Source organism: Argopecten irradians, unplaced genomic scaffold (genome assembly GCF_041381155.1).
Source record: "Argopecten irradians isolate NY unplaced genomic scaffold, Ai_NY scaffold_0985, whole genome shotgun sequence".
In the NCBI taxonomy this organism is placed as follows: Eukaryota; Metazoa; Mollusca; class Bivalvia; order Pectinida; family Pectinidae; genus Argopecten; species Argopecten irradians.
In genome coordinates this window covers 3,901-22,102 of record NW_027188452.1, presented here as the reverse complement: position 1 = coordinate 22,102, position 18,202 = coordinate 3,901, and the positions used below count along the sequence as shown (strand labels likewise).

General features: G+C 34.7%; 2 protein-coding genes and 1 pseudogene across 2 annotated transcripts; 2 read left to right on the top strand and 1 right to left on the bottom strand.

Moving 5' to 3' along the window:
- Positions 1–580: 580 nt before the first annotated feature.
- LOC138313849 (translation machinery-associated protein 16-like) lies at positions 581–1,228 on the top strand. Its single transcript, XM_069254117.1, has one exon. The coding sequence runs from the start codon at positions 620–622 to the stop codon at positions 1,193–1,195; it is 576 nt and encodes a 191-aa protein (XP_069110218.1). The 5' UTR covers positions 581–619; the 3' UTR covers positions 1,196–1,228.
- Positions 1,229–5,711: 4,483 nt separating this feature from the next.
- LOC138313851 (proliferating cell nuclear antigen-like) lies at positions 5,712–10,603 on the bottom strand. The gene is made up of 4 exons (XM_069254118.1): positions 10,176–10,603; positions 9,657–9,754; positions 9,109–9,176; positions 5,712–5,831 (listed from the first exon to the last, which is right to left on the bottom strand). The coding sequence occupies exons 1-4, from the start codon at positions 10,394–10,396 to the stop codon at positions 5,712–5,714; spliced, it is 507 nt and encodes a 168-aa protein (XP_069110219.1). The 5' UTR covers positions 10,397–10,603.
- A 29-nt stretch (positions 10,604–10,632) lies between these two features.
- Positions 10,633–17,315, top strand: LOC138313850 (calcium uptake protein 1, mitochondrial-like; annotated as a pseudogene).
- Positions 17,316–18,202: the final 887 nt, after the last annotated feature.

The window sequence follows — 18,202 nt, the reverse complement described above, 5'->3', positions numbered from 1 at the left end:
AAAGTACTGAAGGGATCTTTCTCAAATTTCATGTGCAGGTTCCCTGAGGGGTCTAGTGTGTTTTCGGACTTATAAGTCAGCAAGATGATCGACAGATAGCCATCTTGGATTTTGATTATTGAAGTTTGTTACTATTACATATCTCAGAAAGTACTCAAAGGATCTTTCCCAAGTTTCATATATAGTATGTAGTAAAAGTTTGAAAAGCAGGGAAAAGATCCCTCTTTCTGTTGTCAGACATAGATCATTCTTTGGTGGGCGCCAAGATCCCTCTGGGATCTCTTGTTGATAATTGAAGTTTGTTACTGATATATTTCTCACAAAGTACTCCAAGGATCTTTTTCAAATTTCATTTGTAGTAATATTTCGTAAAAGTTTGAAAAGCAGAGAAAAGATCTCTCTTTCCTTTGTCAGACATAGATCATTGTTTGGTGGGCGCCAAGATCCTTCTGGGATCTCTTGTATAATGGAATAAGTGAAACCCACTTTTCATTGTCTAGTTGTAAAGAAGAATAATCCGTAATTAGAAAAGTCATAAAGAACATTGGTGCAATTCAAAATTTACGTTATAGATCTATATTTAATTTTTCTTTCTTCTTTAAACAGGAATTTTAACAAAATGCCTAAAGCCCCGAAAGCAAAAGTTGGTCAGGATAAAAAGCCTATTCATCCCAACAGCAGAAAAGCTCAACAGCTGACAAGGAAGGCTTCCAGAGACCAACGACTTGGAGCAAAGAATTTAAACACACAAAGAACAGAATTGTTAGCAGACAGATTGGTGTGGTTCCAGCAAAATGTTGATGTGGAAAAGAAATGCTTGAAGAAATGTGAACTAGCCAGTCTTTGCAAGAAATATTTAGCAAGATTTGAAGATGAACTTGATCAGATAGACATTATACAGAACATTGGTAACCGACAAAGGAGACAACATGCCTCTAGGGAGGCAGCAATATCATTGACATTGGCTAAGGAGAAAGAGGAATTTGCATCAAATGGTTTAGAACTACCAGACCTTGTTAATGCAAAAAACTTTGAATATTTTAAACAGTGGAATGGAGAAATCAAATACCTGCAAAATATAAAATTAAGAAAGATAGCAGTTCAGGATTTAAAAGAAGGTGAAGATGATTGTGAAGACGATTTGGAAGACCAAGACATGCAAATGGATGAACATTATAGTGAAGATTCCGATTAATTTCAAATTGAATAAAATTATTTGATGTTTGTACATTTACCGTTTCTATCACATTATTCTCTGCAGTTATTGACTACACTAACAATGAAATTGCTGCATGATGCATTGTTCATCCTTAATACTCCAGGGGTTACTATAACCGTCATAATATCTACCCCCGACTATGTCAACGAAAATGAAGGCTCTGTCTGTGAAAACAATGAAGAGTTAATTTGGTCCTTTGATGGATATCAAAGAAATATTGTGGTTGATTTTGTTAAATGCTTTAAAATCAGGCGTTGTCTGTATTCTGAGATTGAAATTTTTTTTCTTCTGAACAGCCTTCAGCCTTACTATGAGATAGTCCATTAGGTGGATATAGCAATGAAAGTAACCCCTGGAGTATCAAGCATGTGAATTGCTCTTGAAAAAAATTTGGGTTAAGGGTTATTATGGTACCAAACCTTTGTACATTAGCAACATACCATATATTATTTTGAAACAAGGCAATGTAGAAAATTCGCAGCAGGACAAAGAGAAGAGAAGGTCGCTGTTACGTAATTTAGCTTCTCCTCTAATATTGGGATTTCGAGATTGATTAGTCCTACCATCCAGTGATTATGATGTCAACATTTGACGGGATTTTCGTGCTGTTGTAATTGCCAGAAGCTGGGACTAACCGGCGGTAAATTGTACTTTACACACATTGCTTTCAGGTCTCAAAACCCCGGTATTACATAATTTTAGTAGCCTGGCCACCTTTTAAACCGAAACTTAGAGAGTAGTAATTTTATCAACTTAGTAACCTTTTTTCAATATATCACAGATTGATGGATAACTAAGTTAAACTGCAAGTCTGGTGATGCTGGGAGATCCGATCGTCCGTCGTCCGTCGTATGTCCGTACAAACAATTTACATTTTCGACTTCTTCTCCATAAACTGCTGAAGCAATTTCAATGAAAAACTTTTGCACTAAACCGTTCTAAGGCATAAGGCCAATCCAAAAATTGTGAATTATATGGTCCCACCCCCCCAGGGAGCTATGGGAGGGGCCAAAAGGGGTAAATTGACTAAAATTTCAAAAATCTTCTTCTCCACTCACAGATGTGATGGAATTAAATACTCTTCATAGATAGAAAGGTCATAGGTCCAATTACAAAAATTGTGAATTAATGACCCTGGGGTCTCAGGTTTCCCCCTGGGGAGGGGGTTAAGTTTACTATAGTTTATATAGGGAAAACACATTTTTGAGTATTATTTGATCATTTGTAATAGGAAATGGGTCAAATATTGTCAGAATTATCAGTATGAGATTGCCATTGAATCCTATTAACCAATTTTCCATGACTGACCCCCAGGGGCCTTAGGGGCGGGGTCAAAAGGGGTCAAATAGGCTATATCTTCAAAAATCTTCTTCTGAAATTCTGGAAATGGTAGAATCACATACTCTCAGCCATAGATGGAAAGGTCTTGAGGTCCTTTACCAAAATTGTGAATTATTATGACCCTGGGGTCTCACGTTTCCCCCTGGGGAGGGGGTCAAGTTTACTATAGTTTATATAGTGAAAACACATTTATGAGCATTTTTTGCTCAATTTTAATACGAAATTGAGTCTACAAACTTGTTTAAAAATTATAAGCATGAGATAACATTTTAATATCATATCTATATTGGTCCTGGTCAACCCCCTCGGGGCAGAGGGGCGGGGCCAAAATGGGCAAATAGGCTAAAACTTTAAAAATCTTCTTCTTAAATACTGGAAAATGGTAGAATCAAATACTCTTCATAGATGGACAGGTCTTAAGGTGTTTTATGAAAATTGTGAATTATATGACCCTTGAGTCTCAGGTTTCCCCCTAGGGAGGGGGTTAAGTTTACTATATATAAGTTTATATATGGAAAACACAATTTTGAGCATTATTTAGTCATTATAATAGGAAATTAGTCAATTGTAGTCAGAATTATCCCTATGTGATGGTCATTGAATCTTATTACCAACATTTTCCATGACTGATCCCTAGGGGCCTTAGGGGCGGTCCCAAAACCGGTCAAATAGGCTAAAACTTCAAAAATCTTCTTCTGAAATTTCTGGAACTGGTAGAATCAAATACTCTGCATAGATGGAAAGGTCTTAAAGTCCTTTACAAAAATTGTGAATAATATGACCCTGGGGTCTCATGTTTCCCCCTGGGGAGGGGGTCAAGTTTACTTTAGTTTATATAGGAAAAAACACATTTATGAAACATTATTTGCCTAATTTTCATAGGAAATTAGTCAAACTGGGTTAGAATTATTAGCCTGAAATAGCATTTTAACATCATATCCATACTGGTTCATGGCTGACCCCCAGGGGCCAGAGGGGCGGAGCCAAAAGGGGTCAAAATGGTAATTTCAAAAATCTTCTTTTTTAATTCACAGATTTGATGGAACCAGATACTCTTGATAGATCGGAAGGTCTTAAGGCCCTTTACAAAAATTTGTGAATTTCATGGCCCTGGGATCTCAGATTTTCCCCTAGGGAGGGGGTCATTTTACTATAGTTTATATAGGAAAACACATTTAGGAACATTATTTGCTTAGTTTTCATAGGAAAAATTAGTCAATCTGGGTTAGAATTATTAGCCTGAGATAGCATTTAAACATCATATCCATATTGGTCCCTGGCCGACCCCCAGGGGCGAGAGGGGTGGGGCCTAAAGGGGTCAAAATGGATAACATTTCAAAAATCTTTCTCCTGAGATTCACAGATTTGATGGAACCAAATAATCTTCATAGATTAAAAATTTATAAAATCACCGACTGACTTCAAGGGCCTGATGGGCCAATATATATTTATAGTGTTTATATGCATGTCTTTGTTTCATTCTATGTCTGAACTCAGGTGACCGCTAAGGCCCATGGGCCTCTTGTTTCAATATATCACAGATTGATGGATAACTAAGTTAAACTGCAAGTCTGGTGATGCTGGGAGATCCATCAACCGGTATTCATTATATTGTGTACAAAGCAAATGATCTTCTATCTGAAGTCTCTAGTCTATATTTTGGCACTGCATATTCATTTGAAAAACTATTTTTTAACAGTTTGGACAAATGGTTCCATTGCTGGCTCGATATTTTAACAAAAGTGATCATTGATGGTCATGATTCATAACCCTTGCAATAACTACAAAGTGTGCCAATTAAACAATTTCTAGGATTACTATAAATATGATCCATATTTTAAAACATAAATATTAGCAAGAAACATTACTATATTATAAAAGGGTTTGCTATCACTGGATTGCCATAGGAAAATTTGAGGACACAAATTATGACACTAAATGGTATTTTTTTTTTATAAAACCTCAAAACGAATCAAAAAACTGAAAAAAACCTGTATGGTTTTCCCAAGCCTGAATGTCGCTCTGTCAGCCTGTGATTGATTCAAATCTCATTTCGTCTGTGGTCCGTCCCTGTAACAATTGAACTTTTCACTATTCTTCACAAAGTGCTTAAGAGATCCGTCATAGGGTTTCCCTAGGGCCTAGTTGTGCATATTGAAATTTGTGACAGGTTTATCACCCAGCTGCCATCTTGGATTTTGACAGTTTAAGTGTTTCTGCTATTCATCAAATACTAGAGGATTTCATAAGGGGACAGTCATAGCAATCCCGGTAATATGTTGGTCTTCTCCACTTTTTAATAAGTGCCAACGAAATTGAAAATATTAGAATCCACAAAAAATGAGCCCAGGAAAAAATGACACAAAGTCTTTACCTATAGCACAAATATTGCAAATAGTCAAATTCATATGGCCACTGTATGTAATAAATATATGTACAAAACTTGTCCATGGCAAACAACCATAAAATCAATTGTTTTTTTCTTAATGTTATTATTTGACGTAGTTGCGCAGACCATGAGTGATAATATGAAACTCACACTGTGGAAGTTATCGAGTGTAGCGACAGCGTGCCAGGCAATAAAAGACAGTCTTTTTGTGGATAATGTTTTTTACCAACCAAAACCATTCAAGGTATTGCTGTCGGCTGTAAAAACTAAATGGCTGCTTATTGGTCATGTTGTTTCTTTATCATTCACAGTATGCAATTTTAGAAACTAGGAACTCATGAAATTTCAGGGGAACCAAATGTTTCAACTAGGGTAAATAGAAGAAATATACAAAAGAGAGAGTTTGTGGTTTGTTACATATGTAAATATGGCCTTCTCATATTGGTTTATTCTGTGATGTGAAGTTCTGTAAGTACTGTTCCGAATATAGTTTTTGCTTTTGATTTCCTAAGATTATGTACAAGTCTCGGAACAAAGATTTACAAACAAACTAAACGTTTAGGCATATTGTTTTCAAAGCCATGATTTCATAGAAACTGATAATACCTAAGATCAAAAAAGGATATTGAAAGTAGTTAAGCAATTATATGTAAATAGTTACAATTAAATCCATTGAAAAAAATACACATATAAAGGATTTACATCTATTTCCCCTGTCCCACTAAAATCACAAGAGAAGCCTACAGACGTACATAGAATCATTTATCCAATTCTATGGCTGCCTCTTGGTCCAATGTCACAGATGCCTGGCTTAAATCCTTGATCATGATTTGCTATGATTTCACTACAAGATAGGCGGTATCTGGCTATTGGTTCAGAAAACTGTAAAAAAAACAAAAACAAATGTCAGTGTTTTAAAAAGAGTTCTGATCTAACTTCAAAAATTACTGGATCATTAATTTTTTTTTTTTTATAACACAGAATGAATCAATAAACACGAAGTAATTTAGGCTATAACTAATGCCGTTTCATTTTTGCTAGAATTAGTACATTTCACAGTCTGGTAGCATGAAGTCGTGTTTCTAACGCTGATTTTCCAACCAAGAGATCTCTCTTGCTGTGAAATCATTAATTTTCGTGGATTTCGTTTTTTTTGACCAAACAACTAATTTACATCCCCACGAAAAAAAATATATATATCTATACCTTATGTCATGTAAGTTTATGGTTCATACATTGTAGGATGATTATTTCCACTAAATAAGGTCCATGTCGGGGACAAACAAGGGATAGAAACTAACACTAGTCCCTTATCAGAACTAGTTTAAATAATCTGAAGGAAACTAAAAAATGTCTGTTATCCACTCCTGTCTTTCCTAAAGAGCATGACAATATGTAGAAAAGCATGTTACTCACCTAATATTACTAGGTCTTGTTACATTTTAAAACGTCACTTGTGGTGACAGTGGCAGTGGCTATTTGTTCGAAAGAAGTTTAGGTAACGCAGACCAAAACTGTCAAATCGTTTTTAGCTTGGTTCACTCTATTGTTACATTATCCTCATCTTTGTCTGCACTGGTAGTTTTAAATTTTGTGCCAATTTCCTTTGGACTTTAAACTTGTAGGAAGAATTGCAATCTAAGATGATATTAAAATTAATAAGTTGGAACATAAAAGTTGAAACAAAGTTCCTCCTTCAAAATTTCATAGACTTCATTGAAACATATGATTGAACTTTAATTGACTTCATCAACACTGTTTACCAATAAAATAAAACTATTTTGTAAATAGGACCAAAATGACTATCAATGTGACACGATAATTTGTTTGTTGGAAATACATCTGTGAAAACATTTGGCTCAACCGACTCTAGATTGTGATTGTAAATTGTGTTGTGTGGTAGAAGCTTAGTTCACAGCTTGAGAGTATCCTGTTCAAAAGGAATACAGGTGACAGTTACAAATGTGTTATTTTAACGGTAATATGTAAGGTCTTCTCCACAGGAAAGTTAAGTGCCATAAAATTGTAAAATTTTAGAATCCACAAAAATTGAGCCCAACGAAAATCCATTTCACAGTACCTTGGCACTAAATTTTGCAAATATTTTTAGTTCATTGTAAACTTTTAATAAATATATGTACAAAACTTGTAACATACAAGAGCCAAAACCGTAAATCAATGTTTTTGTTAAGAAATTTGTGAGTTGTTAGTAGACACGCCATCCCTGCTGAAACTTTCGTGGCTATTTAAGAGATGCGATGGGTACCAGAGCTCATCAAAGCTGGCTGTGATATGATATTGTGTTCACACATCAAAACCACTTTGACGACTCCAGTTTCATCAATTAATCGGCGCCATTTTCCCCCTGGTAAATGAGAAAATAAACAAAACATTTTTATAATATTACATATATCAAATATTTAAAATTGGTTTATTACTTACAACACAGTGTAAATTTGAAAACTGGCAATGATTACCAAGATATGGCTTTAAATACTGAGACAAAATTTCAACTAAACAATTTTGGGCATCGTTTTCCATAATTTCCACTTCAATGATGTCCGGTAACCATTCAAATTCTGCAGTGTTAAAAGTTAAGCACTTTCACAAGTCTTACAATTGTTCATATTTTTTCACTATAAATACAGTGTTGTAAATTCTGTCAGAGAAAATAACCTCCCCCATTAATCACTTCCTGTAATGTTTTCTGTCCATGCATGAGTAACTGAAAAACAGTGAAATATTGATCACTTTCAAAAACATTGGTCCTCTATCTTTTGAGCAAGATAAATCGGAGGTAGCCATATTCGGCCGTACACATGTCTATTTTGTACTCCACCACTGAAAAAAAAAAAACAAATGTCAGTGTTTTGAATAACAGAGTTGCCACAATAAGTTTTAATGATTACTTGAGATCATTAACAAACTTTAAAGAGCATAATGAGGTAATCAAACATTTAAAACAAGCTTGGCTGATGAATGAAGTCCCCATGCATGTGAACTCACTATTTGTACGGCACACTTTTACAAAAGCTGATGGATTCTCAATACATAACAGTCACGGTTAAAATGGACCCACTAACAAGGTATACAGGGAAGTTTTGACTTATGTAAATAAATAATTACAAAACCACTTAGAATGAATGCAATCCTACTCCAAAAACTTTCCCGTACAGTTACCTAAGGGTACTCGTCTTATTGAAATCCCACGTGTGTTTTGGCTTTTTAAAGAACAGGTAACCAGAGCAAACGTCCGTAACAGTTTGGCGGTTCAGATCTCTAATTGTTACATTAATGCTCTCATCTTTGTCTGCACTGGAGTTCTCGTGCCAATTTCACGTTACCTGTTAAGGAAGAAATTGCAATCAAGATGATATTAAAATCAAATATTGGTATCATCATAAAGAAATACTAGTCAAGTGAATTTTTATGCAATTTGAAGAATATTTGTTTTGTTTTTAAGTAGATACAGACGCATTGTTGATGATATATAGATCGGTTAAGCTAACTAGCCATTCAGTTTCGTTAAGCTGGATGAGAGGCCCGAGCGTAGCATCCAGTACCAGTTTACCTGTGGATTTGGCGACAGTACTCGAGTCTAAAAATAGCCACGTGGTGTCGGTAGAGTGTTAGCGTTTATCGCTACACGGTACAGAATTTCTCGCTGTGTTACAAATCAATCGATTGACGGTAAGGAACTTCATAATATTTATCATTCGCAGTTGGGGTGGACCGGTGTGTAATGAGCAGGGGTTTCAATATCAAGTGGTACCCAGTCCTTTTTGCCTGTTGAACCTGGCTGTGGTACCGCCCGATTTGGGCCAAATTACATTAGATAGCATACAGATGGTAAAGAAAAGTACTCCCTGAAATTGCAATTTTATCATGTCTCCTAAGATAATGAAACCCCTGAACGAGTGATTAAGAATGGTCGTGAAGTTTCTTTTGCACAAAAATTCTAGTACAAAGTTAGTGAGTTGTCTCCCTTTCATTAATGATTCAAGATTGGCCAGATGCATCATATTTGTTTCATTAGATATAATATAATCGAGACGGAAGTCTGGTTTCTTACAAAAGCCAGGCAATATTGAAATATTGTTACAGCATTCATGCAATTTAAACGTGTTCTTTAGATTCAAGAATCTATCAAAATACTTACAGGTATACCCAATTGTTCAGCATCCAAATGAAGTAACTTAAGGGCATAATCTGATACCTTTTCATTATCTGAAAACAAATTCAAAATTGAAATTGAACATTTCAGACATCTGATAAAGATTTTATAACTAGAATTAATAGGACACTAGATTGCTGTACCAATAATTTAAACCCTTTACTAGTCAATTGATTGGATAATTATTTTTAAGAGAGTAAGGCTTTTAATTTTGCTTGTTTTTGGCTTTACGTTTTGTTCAAGACCCTGTCGTGCAAGGACATGACATGACGTTTAGGTGAAGGAAAGACAATGATATTAATATCTGGTGGTTATATTTTAAAATTAACACAACCTATTTTCTTGATGTATCCATTTTTTGGTGATCAATTTGATACATCACTGCTAAAATAAAACGTTGATTCATATCATTAGCCAGATATGCCACACTTCGTATCCTTACTGGAAAACCAAAGATGAAATGCTGTTGGTAATAATCTCTAATTAGGCTAATTTGTCTAAACCACCAAAAACGCTGTATAACTTATACTCACTTGCCGACTCAAAGACAAACATTGCAGTATCGGGATTGTCCTCTGCTTTAACGGTGATTACATCGTCATTCCCCGAGCACTTAAGGATTTTTGACATACTGGAATAAAGAAGAAACTGTCAAGGTATGTTAAAGAAACAAACAAAACAAAGTAAACAAATTGCATATTATTGTATAATAATTTCATGTGTTAATGGAATAATAAATTCACGACTTAATATGCAATTTCAAAACAACCATTAGGCATTATTAAGTGGAACTGGATTTGATGAGATTTGTCTTCACAACGGACAACAATTACCTTGAACATTGCGCGGGAAATCCAATCTGACAAAGCGAAAGTTGCAATTCGATATTGACGATGTAATGTGTCTGAACCTATACAATACTAGATACAGATACACAAAACAAACAAAGCTGCTGTTTAAGCTAGACATAATTCACCAAATATTCGATAATAGAACAATACAAGAATGCAGCGGGTCATGACAACTATGCTCATTGTTTACATTTTACTTACCTCGCAAGGTTCATACCCATGGACAAGTTTCTGTCGCATCGATACGTTTCGAAGCCATCTGAACGAAGGTTGAGTGACACAAGACTGACATGAGAACTGTCCATAGCTTGTAATGCTATTCCTGTACTGTTGCAGTCCCATATTGCTTCTGTGAGCAAGTCTTTTATGGCGTCAATAATTTTCTTCCAAAGAGAGCCCTGAGCAAGTCTTGCCTCAAACATTTTGAAAATCAAATTTAGTATCTAAACTTTAAAAACAAATAGTCACAAACTTCGAATAATTATTATCGTGAATAAGCTTCAGTGTTACAAGCGATGTCACGGATTAGAACTTCCACTTTATCCTGTGTCCTCCTGCTCCCTCCGTGTTGTGAAATGACCCTAGCTGGCGCCAAATTATAATGGCGGGAAATAGCTCGTTCAGCATAATTGGAAGAGAAGGTCACGTGACTAAATCTCGAAAAGTCTGTGACTTTTACGAGACTTCGAATTAGTCGCTAAAATGTTTGACAGGAAGGCGAGTTCCTGAAGTAAACAAAACTTGACAGGTTTGAGAAGGTATTACATTTTCCAGAAATCTTCTAATAATTACACGTAGATTAGCAATAATAGCACATTTAAGAATATATATACACACAGGAGATATATTTAGCCCCGCCTCTTTCTGAAATCTTGGTACAGCATTCGGGTTTCATGTCTTTGAACTCCTTCGCAGTCCCAGCAGGCTTCCATTTCTGACAAGAACACCTCTGTTCCTCGTTCAATGCAATGTTTTCATACTAGCATATATGCGGATGAAGAAATTAAGGCACATGGAGGGTCTAAAATGCAACACCTCAGAAATAAATTTTGTTTACAGAAATATTCAGAAAAAGAGTTCAAACATCTTTTTTCATTGATATAAGGTTCATGTAATGGCTTTAAACAGTGATATTTTGCAAGCCTAAAACGCATTACTGTGCTGCAATTGAACAGAACTAATTTCATTAATTGTTGGTATATACCCTGGCTAACTGTCAGTCTTACTGTTGATATGTAATTTGTGAAGCTGCGTGTAAAATACAGTAAAATATGAGAAAAATGTATATTTCTGGAGAAGACATAGAACTCGTGTGAATTGCATTGATGGAACCAAATAATCATGCCATCGTGTTCAGTTGTGAATATGCCAGGTACTCCAACAGTTTGTTTGGCAAAATCGGACCAGCAAATAGCCCAGAAGGGGTACAGCACACTGACTCCCCTCCCATTTGGTCTTCACCTGAAGAGAAGACTCGCTATACACAATCATGTAACCACCAATGCTTGAGACAGGATTTGGTCACAATCTTCTTGATACAGATCCTTAGTCTCCCTCCGTTTGTTAGAGGATCTGAGAACATCCCATTTGAGGTTACGTTCGGATGACCTTCGCATTGGTCAATCAAATTGCTACTTCAAGATGCCTAGACGAGACAAAATGGTGTCTAGAGCTGTCAGAATCTATTTAGTAATGATTTTGCACACAGAGCACAGTATAGCTACACAATATGCATGATATAATGTTTCTAGTAGATTATGTCAGATGGAGATCATATACTGCCCGGTATTTGAAATCAAGTACATGAAGTATAAAGGTCACCAGAGTGGGATGCTGTCAGATACTCTATTGAACAGAGTGAAACCAGTGATTTTCTTACTCAATAATTTCAAGGGCCTGTACCTTATCTTTCTTTAACATGTAACTGTTAATTTGGGTATCTCTTTGTACTGTGCTTCTTCAAAACCAAATCTTTCAACATAACATTTTAGAGAATTTTTCTCTATTTGGGAAAATATTTACCAAACAATTGTGAACATACAGCAAAATTTTTCTAGAGGAAGCAGCCTTTATTTTGCCCAAAAATGTACCTAAAAAAGTCACTGGAGACTAAGTATCTGTATTTCAATCAGATTGAGTTTGGTCACAAATGATCAATCCCAATCCAGAACCATTGCAGAAATGCAAAATAAAAAAATCTCAATCAAATTTGGTAGATTGATGTTATGTTTTCTATATATCTATTTTCAGAACAAGCTATGCCTTAAAACAACTTTATAGCTAAAGCAAACAAATCAAGATGATGAGGTCTGAAGTGCTAAGATATTGTGTGAAAGCATTGCGAGGGCCACTTTCTCATCATTCATCCAAAGCAAGTACTACACGTAGATATTTTTCCAGCAAACGATGGCACCAAATAGTTTATTCTCAAAACAGAATGATACTGGGGCGCTGTGGCAGAAGCACATCACTCAGAAACATGTTACATTCAAGAGGTATAGCAACTACATGTATCAAGTGTTCAAAAGATGGAACGTCAGCTCACAGTGAGTTTGGACAAGTCTCACCCTCAGAGAGAAAACTGCAAGCCAAAGATTGGGACGGATCCTGGGAGTTTTGGTTGGAATTGCTTCCTTCATTCTTATATCTCGTCCGTAAGTATTAAATATAGTGCAAATATGCAAATGATTTACAGTATTCGACCCAGTAAGCACCCAGGGCATTTGCAAATTGAGAAAAAGAAATGAAAAAGTGCTTAAAAAGACAAAGTTATTGCAAACTTATACAGTTTTGGTAATTTTGTTATGCCCAGACAATTGAAATTTAGGCCTCAAAAGCGGGAGGGTGCTTCTAGGGACATGAGCGCTTATTGGGTCAAATATGGTATGTGTTGTTTTAGATAAAATGATCCTGAAAGCATGCATATACAACAGTGATGTTGTGTTTTGAAATTTTCGTTCTTTATCAGGGTTCTCGTTAAAAGTTGGTTGCCGGCAAAAAACAGACGTGTATTTCCTTGTTTACAAATGGCTATTTTTGTCAGAAATAAGTATTGGCCCCATTGAGGCTTGTGGCCCTCAACTACCTATTATAGATTTTCAACCATCTATTCAAAAACTTAGTGAGAACCCTGTTTATTGTTCTAGATTTTCATCACTAAAAACCACAGTTTACGCCTCTACTGGAGAAGTTGAAAAACAGGAATCAGGGGAAGTAGTAGAAACAAAGGAAGAAGATGAGGAGGAAGAAGGTGAAAAGACAGAAAAGAAAAAGAAGAAAAAGATTGGTTTCAGGGACCGCAGGGTAGTTATTTTATAGACATATTTATTGTCTTTTTCCAGTTGTGAAAAAACAAACAAAACATTGACATATTTATATTATATTTGTATAACAGTATTAATTTTGGTGAAAATGAATAACAATATCGTTAATCACATTTGCTGTTTCATCAGATTTGAAATATGCATTGACCAAGCTGTTATACTCATGAAGAATCAAGGTGGCCAAGTAATAAGGTTCCCAATATTCTTTAATAAGCCTCCAATTCCTTGGCTTTTGTTTGTTAGAGTTTTACGGCCCATCAACAACTAAGGTCATTTAGGACCAAAATACAAGTCAGGCATTAATGTCAGGATATAAACAATGATTGCATCTAAAAGATCAGGATAAGTAAATATAAGTAAGAACTAAAACACAGATTTCCTGGGCATGTTGGCATGAGTCAGAGTGGTGTTCTATCAACAACCATTAATTTCTTGGACATTTAGTATGAGTAGTTCAGGTGGATTGATATTCTGCTATCTGTCATCCAAATGACCCATGACTGGGAAGCAAGCTTGTGAACTTATGTGGGTTTTTGTCTGGAATTACAAGTTTTATGAACTATCAAACTGGGTATGTTCTTGAATAGACAGAAATTTAGAAAGAAAATAGCAAAAATTATAGATACCCCAGAAAAAAGGGATGTAGAAAGTATTGTATATTAAAAGTCAGTTATAACGAAACTCTAGGGACCAATGACATCACTTCGTTATAAACATAGTTTGTTATAACACATATTACAAATAATACAAACATAGTATAGTAACATTGATGCGGAATGAAAATTACTACAAATGCTCGTTATAAATGTGCTTTACTGTATAATTCTTGTAAGTTCACTGCATCTATGTAAAGAGTACTGAAAATGATACTGTATATTTGGTATTGCAGATTATAGAATATGAAAATCGTATACGTGCTTACTCGACACCAGATAAGATATTTCGCTATTTTGCCACACTGAAAGTACACCAAGAACATGGAGACTGGGAGGTATTTATGACACCTGAGGACTTTGTTCGCTCCATAACACCTGGAATGAAACAACCTGAAGGTAATTATCCCACAATACCTTAACATTTGGCATAGCGCCCAATAGTGGCCGCCATCTTTAAAACACATTTTGAAAAATCTTCTCAAGTTCTTGTATGATTTCTATTAAACTTGAATGAAATAATCCTAAAATGGTCTCGATCAAGTGTTTGGATTTTTGACCTCAATGGATGCCATCTTAAAAAAAACACATGTTCTTCTGCTCAGTTTTTGTGCTGAAAATGTGTATGAATTTAAAAGTGTTTAAGGGACAGTTGTCTCTGAAAATCGATTAATATGAATCAAGAGGCATGTTGGAGACAATAAATTTAAACCTTGTCTCTATTGATAGTTCAAAATGATAAAGGATTTACATTTAAATTGTCGGTATAACTTGATTCAATTAGGTTGATATAACACTATATTAACCTCAACAAAGGTTTGTAATTTTAAGATATTGTGAATATATATGTTCTTTTTGGCAGGTTTGGGGCTGGATCAGTTCCTGAAGTTTGATCCCCAGGTATGTACCAGCAGACTTAGAGTTATAGAGAGCTGCTATATATATAGGCTGTGGTGACTGTCGGTTAGCACACTGATGTACCAACACATCAACTCTGATACATTTACGTCAGAAACAAACTTTTTCACTGCAAAATCAAACAAATCATACAAAAACTATTGTCTTCATTCAAACTTTCTGATGTCATAAATTTTGTTTTAATTTCACTATTTTTGTTTTCTTTTTATTCTTTTGTTTATAAAAGTTTTTCAAAGCATCAAGTAAAGACTATTGTATTGTTGTGTGGTAGGTGTATATCAGTGGTGTTAAATCTAGACTATATACTGCTACTAAACAATCTAATCCTGTACAACACTTACATTCAAACAGCTTATCACATCATGTAAGATCAAAGGAGATGTTATAATCAAGACATCCATAGACATAAGTTCAAATTGATCAAAATTGTTTTGTAATAAAAGAGAAACTTTGAAATCTTTTATTTCAAGAGTTAGGAATGAGTAGTTCATTGGCCAATGATGACAAGTTGATTAAACCTAGAAAGTTGCTGTTAGGTTCTCTTCAAATGGTGGTTGCTTTTATGAACTTGTAGCAGACTTCCAATACCTGTATAACAACTGTGACGTGAAATTCAAGCCTTTGAATGATCCGGATTTTAAAAATATCATCACTTCAAGGAATAAACCAGGCTTCTACTTGAATAATAAACTTATTTCAAGATGAATATTAATTCTATTAATGAATTATAATATAAATACATACAGTTTACTTGAATGTGTGCCTGTTGTGAGGAAAATCTATACTTATGTCCCCTGACTATGGCTTAAAGAATGGATAACAATACATTCAGGGTATTTGGTTTGCCAGTTCTTCACTTAGGTAGAAGTTAGAGAGCTTGTAAAATTTTACTGAGCCAAAACTTCAGTTAACAAGCTAGGATTTTAGTGAGCTTGAGCTAGAAGTTGGTGAGCTAGAGATTTCATTGAATTATATCATCATTGAGCTTGAACTTTAGTGAGGTAGAAGTTTGTGAGCTAGGATTTCAGTGCGCTTGAACTTCATTAAGCTTGAACTTCATTAAGCTTGAACTTCAGTGAGACAACTTTTAAGTGAGCTAGAACTACAATGAGATCAAACTTAAGTGAGGTAAAACTTAATTGAAGTGTAACTTCAATGAGCCAGGCAGAATATGTGGGAGGTAAGATTGTGCTATCATATAGACAATAGTGCTACTTAACCTCTATCACAAGGAGATTAACACCACAGCAGTTTTCCCAAACAGTCCAACATTATGAGATATTTCAAAGTCATTCCATTTGGAGGCTATTATTAAATTACGTTAGTCGTATATTAGACATTCAATAAAAATAAATCCAAGCTTAGAAAAACTAGAGAATGTAGAAACTAGAATCCAGTCAGTAGAGTAGAAGTATAGCAGGATGCATCCTCGATATTCCAGGGGTTACTATCACTGTCACTATAGGCCATCCTTGGACTAGGTATGTCTAAGCAAAACTGCAGGCATTTCTGCAGGAAAAAACTGACCAATTACAGACCTACATAGACTTCCTTTGAAGATTTCAGAGAGTGATGCCCAAGTTCAAAGCTGTACCGCTATTCGATTCTTTCGTTGTTGTACATCAAAGGACCAAACTACCTGTTTTCATCTATTGTCGCACACACAGAACCTTCAGTCTATGATCTAGTTCATGGGTGGATGTCACAACACTGATAGTAACCCCTAGAATAACGAGGATGAGCAGGCTGTAGGCTTGTGTGTACTTACTGACCTTGATATTTACTCTCTATCTACCACCCCTGCCTGTAGAAGGACGATGTACACAGCTTGGTAAGTGGCGATTGGTGACTGTAGCCTATAAATTACTAATCAAATGATTCTTCTTAAAACCTACAGTATATTTATACTAACTTATATCGCTTTTCTCCTTATTTATATTTGTTTGCATTTTTATTACAAAAATTATTATTTATTTTTTAACTTCAAATGTAAACAAATATCAGAGTAATATTTTTTCTTGCTGTATTTGTATCTTTGTGTATATATTTATACATAATTTGTTTTTCTTTGAGACTTTAGCATTATCAGCTGTAGATAGGAAGCAGTGCCAAACTTGAGTTATTATTAGATTTAGGTTTGCCTATCATTTAAATAGATTTTAAATAGATTTTACAGTCAATTTTATAGTGTCATTTCACTATTTAGATTTTTGCATCACTTTATAAAAACATCTGCAGTGATATTTTGTTTCAGACAACACAGTTTAATAAGAATATGGAGAAATTGGGTTATCGGGTAACGTTATTTGAACTAGGGATAGCAAGAATCATGTTGAAATTTTCCCTCAATTAATTCCTATTTTAACTAATGTAGCTATGTATGTACTGAGTATCTTGATGACATTTTTGTGTGTTTTATTTCCTCAAAAGCTGATATTACTACATATATGTTCCACCCACCAAAGTTTACAAAAAAGCATGGATAAATATATGGATCTAATAATATCATTGAATGTTGTACAAATAAACTGAACAAAGATATTCAATTTGTATACTAGATATTTCAATGTGTACAAAATGAACGGAACAAAGATAAACAATCTGTATACCAGATATTTGTGGGATTTTAATTTTTACTGCCCAATTATTGATACATACGTATTTAATATTTATTTAATACACCCCCCTCCCCCTCTCTCTCCCACCTTCCCGGAAACAAAGGTAATGTTCTATTGTGTTTCATGTTCATTTTAACACACGGTGCTAAACAAGAATTTCTTAAAATGTTTTTCCGTGGAAAACGAATAGGAAACTGACATGTTGTGTTTTGTTAATTTTTATTCAGGGGTCAAAGGTGAGTTGTTGACACCGAGTTAGTGATCAATACTAAAATCAGAGTGGTCATTTGGCTAACCCCGTTGATGCAATAATTTGTCATTCTCACATTTAAGTTGGTTATGATATTCTATTTTATATTATCCTATTTATTACTCAATGTTCTTGAAATGTTATCTATTGTTGTTCATGTGTTTTTAATCAGAATTTATTGTATTTAATACACACATATAATATATTAAATTAAATTATCATCTTACAGCTTAAAAGTGACTTTTGAGTATATTGTTTATGGCACAGACAAGGTTTTTCTTATGTGCTTTTTTTTACCAGAATGATATTATTTACATACATCAATCAATCTGATTCAGTACTTACATATTTAAGGCCTTCAGCCTACATTACATGTATAGTGATATGATATTGCATTTTAATATATATATATTTTTTTTTTTTTAATAAATACCGTAATTAAATAAGTAGATCAATGGCAAGTTAA

Bases quoted from the DNA above. Each gene is read 5' to 3' on its own strand.
- LOC138313851 (XM_069254118.1), bottom strand. From the start codon at position 10,396: ATGTTTGAGGCAAGACTTGCTCAGGGCTCTCTTTGGAAGAAAATTATT. The intron at 9,755-10,175 runs GTAAGTAAAATG...TCTTTATTCCAG, and splicing joins ATGGGTATGAACCTTGCGAG to TATGTCAAAAATCCTTAAGT. The intron at 5,832-9,108 runs GTAAGTATTTTG...TTTTTTTTACAG, and splicing joins CTGAACAATTGGGTATACCT to TTTTCTGAACCAATAGCCAG.
- LOC138313849 (XM_069254117.1), top strand. From the start codon at position 620: ATGCCTAAAGCCCCGAAAGCAAAAGTTGGTCAGGATAAAAAGCCTATT.